At 41.9% G+C, this 4826-nt stretch overlaps 1 protein-coding gene across 1 annotated transcript; it reads left to right on the top strand.

Annotated features, from left to right (window-relative positions):
• The first annotated feature begins 543 nt into the window (after positions 1–543).
• NPB (neuropeptide B) lies at positions 544–3895 on the top strand. Its single transcript, XM_026701692.2, has 2 exons — positions 544–2558; positions 3596–3895. Exons 1-2 carry the CDS (start codon positions 2289–2291, stop codon positions 3722–3724), a joined length of 399 nt encoding a protein of 132 aa, XP_026557477.1. The 5' UTR covers positions 544–2288; the 3' UTR covers positions 3725–3895.
• The last annotated feature ends 931 nt before the right edge of the window (positions 3896–4826 follow it).

Genomic DNA, 4826 nt, shown 5'->3' with positions numbered 1-4826 from the left:
CCTATTTTATTTCTAGCTGTAAGAGATACCTAATTTTAGTTTATCTGCTTTTCTGCTTTCTATAGGAGTTACTGCCTGGCTTCATATATTTCTATCAAGCCATGTTTTGATTAATCACTGTTTGCTAAATAAAATTTAATTAACTAGTATTCACACAACACTACGTTTAAGTGGGGAGAATCTTATCAAGGGCTACAATTTGGAGGAGGGGCAACTAAGGGCATGTAGGAGAAAATTTGAGTTCAGATAAAGGAACAGTAGGTGTGAAGTTTTCCTGAGGCTTAACACTGTTATACTACACCTTTTGATGGCTAAGCATTAACAAAAAAAGTCATGTTTCTAAGTTGATGGTTTTGTTACCGAATTGTAATGACAATCTGGAGTTTTGCAGGATAGGCATATTCACCTCTGCTAAGTCACACAATGTAAGTGTGCATGTGTGGCTTTTGAAATTGCTGCAATTTGAAATAGCTGAAAACTGGCAGAGTGATTTTTATCTTCTTCAGAGAAAGAACAATAAAACTTAAAATATTCTTTATACAGTTTATTATTTATTATTTTGGACTGCTGTTGGATACATTTTGTTATACAAAAATAGAACAGTAGGCATACCGTACACCATATCATTGATACATCGGTTGTCGCACTAAAAGTAAACTGGATTAGGATTTTTTTAGATGAGCCAGATAATGTAAGAGGGCAGCAACAAATGCTATATTTTATTTGTAGAAGAGCCATATATAGTAGCAAAAAATCAGGAATCTGGTTTTCAACTAACAATTCTTTTAAGTTTTTTTTAAGGCAATTTTTTTTAATGGACTGTAATGATGAAGTGAGCTGCTATTTGTGAAAGATTAAGATGCTGACTTTTAATAATATTTATTAGCTGATGCTACCAGGGCTCCTGATTTATATTTTCCTTAGTCAGCATTTTACTATAGCTGCAAACCATGTACCATACTTGGAAGAACAAACCTTTATTCTGTTAAAATTAAAAGCATCATTCTTGCTATTGTGTTTTAGCAAGAAACAATTGTCCAGTCCAGAATCAAGGATTGCAGTATAGGTGGTCCTTGATTTATAACTGTTTAGTGATCATTCAAAGTTACAGTGGCACTGAAAAACGTGACTTAAACCCATTTTTCTCCCTTTTACAACACTTGCAGCATCCCCATGTTCATGTGATCAAAATTCAGGTGCTTGGCAACTGGCCCATATGTATGACAGTTGCAGTGTCTCATGGTCAAGTGAACAGCTTTTATGACCTTCTGACAAACAAAATCAGTGGGGAAACCAGATTCACTTAACAACCATGTTACTAAATGATTGCAATGATCCACTTAACAACCGTGGCAAGAAAGTAGTAAAATGAGGCAAAACTCACTTAACAAATTTCTCATTTAGCAATATAAATTTAGGGCTCAATTGTGGTTGTTGAGTACTACCTGTATGCAGCGAAACAATGTAGATATTTGCATTGCAGATAAATGCTATGCTGGAAAGGGCTTGTTTGGTTAACCCCTTTTTTGTAAAAATAGCAGATTTTAAATTGTTTACATGTGGTGATTTGAGAAAGAAAGAAAACACAAAGACTCTGGCAAGTTAATCTATAGATAAAATTCAGTGGTCTGAGTCAGATTTCGTTGCAATACTGCTAAAGCTAAACAGTATTAGGGAAAGATGTGAGAGGAATATTGACCGTGTTCCCACGACCGACCGAGCCATAAACTACCCAGCTAACAAATCGTCGTGTATGATGGTTTAGTACACCTACAAGTACAGAAAAGAAAACGGCCTTCCGTGACTCACGGGGTTCAGTTAGCTACGGGTGTTTGCTGCAACTTCGGTCGTTGAGGGAGCTCACTCGCGCTTTTCCCCCCGCACCAGGGACCCTTCACTCTGGTCTCGTCCTCTCGACGGAGGAGCGAGCCCAGCGCGTCGTTGTTCGAGTCCCTTTCTTCCGTCCAAAGGAGAAACGGGAGGCGGACTTGTGGAGCCCCGCAACGCGTTGGGGAAGCCGGCGGAGCGGACGCGGGTCAAGAGCTAAAGCAAAACCCGACCGAGAAGCCCAGCTTAGAGCCAGCCGCCCCGAAAGAGCCTCCCGCCCGGCGGAGCAGGCAGCTTCCCCGCGGAGAGACCGCCAAGTCACGTGCTAGGCGCGGCGCTCGTCTCCACCGCCCGCTTCGGGGCTTCCGAGCCGCCTGGCTGGGTCTCCTGCCTCCCCGGTGTTATAAAAGGCGGCGCCCGATGGCGACCTCCCAGCCCAGCCGTCGCAAGCCTCCCGCAGCATGAGCGGACCACCAACCCTGGCGCTGCTCTGCCTCAGCCTGGCCCTGCTGCTCAGCCCGCCCGCCGGGGCGTGGTACAAGCAGGCGGCCGGCCCCAGCTACTACTCCGTGGGCAGGGCGTCGGGGCTTCTCTCTGGCATCCGCCGTTCGCCTTACGTGCGCCGCTCCGACGACAACGGCGTCGCGGACGGTAGTGCCGAAGGCGGCCCCGCCGCATCTTCTCTCGCCATGTCTGAGTCGCGGCAGAACTTCGGCGGGCTGCGCAACCTGGTAAGAAGTTGCCGGGCTCCGGGAACGGGGCGGAGAGTAAACTCGGGAGAGAGGAAGGAGGATGCTTAGGGGCTCCCGTCGGTGAGGAAGGGACCGTCGAGTTGCATCTTGTCTCGCGTAGTGACTCTTTTGATGCATTTACTTTATGTTCATTGGTCTATGTTATCCCTATACTGTATTGCATTTTATTTTATGTATTATAGCTGCTCCATTCTTAATTCGTAGTTTTCCTAATTTCAACCCAAAATGAAAACAACATGGGTAATCGGTCTGTGAAGATTTTCAGTCATCCAGGTCAGTCAGAACTGAAGAAACTTCTTAGATGAGAAGCGAAACATCTTCAAGGAAAAACAAAGTCCAGTTCCCTTTTGGAAAACACACCTTTGGGATAGGAAATTGGTAGCAGTGGAAATTATGAACAAGAAGCAGAGATGGTTAAATTGATTCTTTTATCCAAAGAAAAGAATATATCTATCTTTGTTTCTATTCAGAAATTGCTTCCCAGTTTTGTGCTTGCAATGAAACAAAAAATGAAATTTTGTTTTTGTTAACTAAGATAGGCTTATTGTTATAGAAATGGCTTGTACATACTATTGTGTAAAAGGAAAATGTTGTGGTTGTAATGTTGTTATCTTCTACTGTACATAAGTCAGTGCCTTTTCCTTTCCTTTTCTCTCTTTATATTATATCTCTTCTTTTCCCTCCCCTTTTCCTTAGTTTTCACTATTTTTTTTGTATTTTATTCTTTGATAAACTAATTAAAAATCTTTTTTTTTAAAAAAAAGGAAATTATGATCAAGAAAAAATGCTAGCTGTATTAAGCATATGTACAATTATTCATATTACACCACCATGCAAGATGTATTTCTCCAGAAGTAAATTCAGTGCCCTTCAGTGGAATGTAAATTCAGTTACAAGCTGTTTCTCCTCTCCAAGAAACTTATTACATAAGAAGGGTATACTCCCGAGAGTCAGGTGGGTGACTGCTCTTTTACTTATCTTTCCTTTCTGTCTTTTATTTTTCTTTTTCTCTCCAGGCAGTATGTGTGAAGGAAGTGGCTCCAGAACTGCAAAGCTGCCAGCTACTGTCTGGTCTGCCCAGCATCATTCAGTGCAAAGCGGATGTCACTGTCTCTTTGGACCCCACTGACTGTACTATCCCATAGCCTTGAGCAGGTGCCCTTCCCTATAAATTCTATGGAGGCACCTGGAGGGGGACAGGCAGGCAAGAGATGGATTTAGTCTCTGTGTCAATGGCTGTTGGATTTGCGGGTGGTGAGGAATGTGGTTTTATTTTTATTTTTTCTGCATCTGTTAATAAATGTGTTTTAAAAGGCTCCAATGACCATCTGTGTCTTGTATTATTTTAAAAACTCAACACAGCAGCTGCAGGAATTCAAAGCATCTGCTGGCACAATGGGTTTCAGAAAACTGATAGGGGAAGTTCATTTTGAGGCTAAAATCCTTATGTACATTTGCCCAGTTGCCGTCTGTGCAGCTTACGCAACTTCCTAGCAAACAAATTCATAACAATCTGGCTACAGTAAAGTATCATGTTCTCTTGACTATCCCCCTTTCTCTGCCAGATACAAACAGTTGAATAATAATAATAATAATATAGACAATAAACATAGTTTTCCCCTTGTTTGCTTAATCATTCATTTGCTGAAGGGATGTAAGAATGTTCGTTGGAATTTGGTAAGAGCAGGAAGTCTTTTCCCTTCTTTCTAAATAAACCCACGAAATTTAAAAACAGTCCGGTAATCCCCTGCCAGGATGCAGATGTAGCTTTGATTTTAAAGGAAACACTTATTTCTATAAAAAGACTTCTGAATATTACTGACATCAGCTGCCTGATAGGAGAACCCAATCTACATTTCTAGTGCCTGCAAACTGCAATTGTTCTCCAGGCTCTCTGACATGGAGGGGCCTTTTCCACCATACTTGTGAACTGATTATTTTCAGTGGGAGAAGCAAATCAAATAGGGCATCCTGCAGCAAAGTGAATATTCTTTAAGGAGCTTTGATTTCCATCCTTGGTCTCCTAGTTGGAGGAAGAGGGTGGGTGGATCTCATTCCTTCTGGTCCTACAGAATTTTATAGTGTTTGGCTTCTCTTTGGAGGCACAGTGACTGTGCCACTGATTGCTAAAAGGCCTGAAAATAGTGCCTTACATTAATTATGAAGATTTTCCTAGATTCCTAATAAAGGAAGCTTACAATAGAGAAAGATTTCTACCTTTTGGCCTTGTTACTGTGAAACCTGGGG

The sequence above is a fragment of the Pseudonaja textilis genome, chromosome 2 (genome assembly GCF_049901715.1).
Source record: "Pseudonaja textilis isolate UNSWEBS1 chromosome 2, rPseTex1.2, whole genome shotgun sequence".
NCBI lineage: Eukaryota > Metazoa > Chordata > Lepidosauria > Squamata > Elapidae > Pseudonaja > Pseudonaja textilis.
The sequence above is the reverse complement of the archived record's forward strand: the minus strand, read 5'-3'. Positions and strand labels throughout refer to the sequence as shown.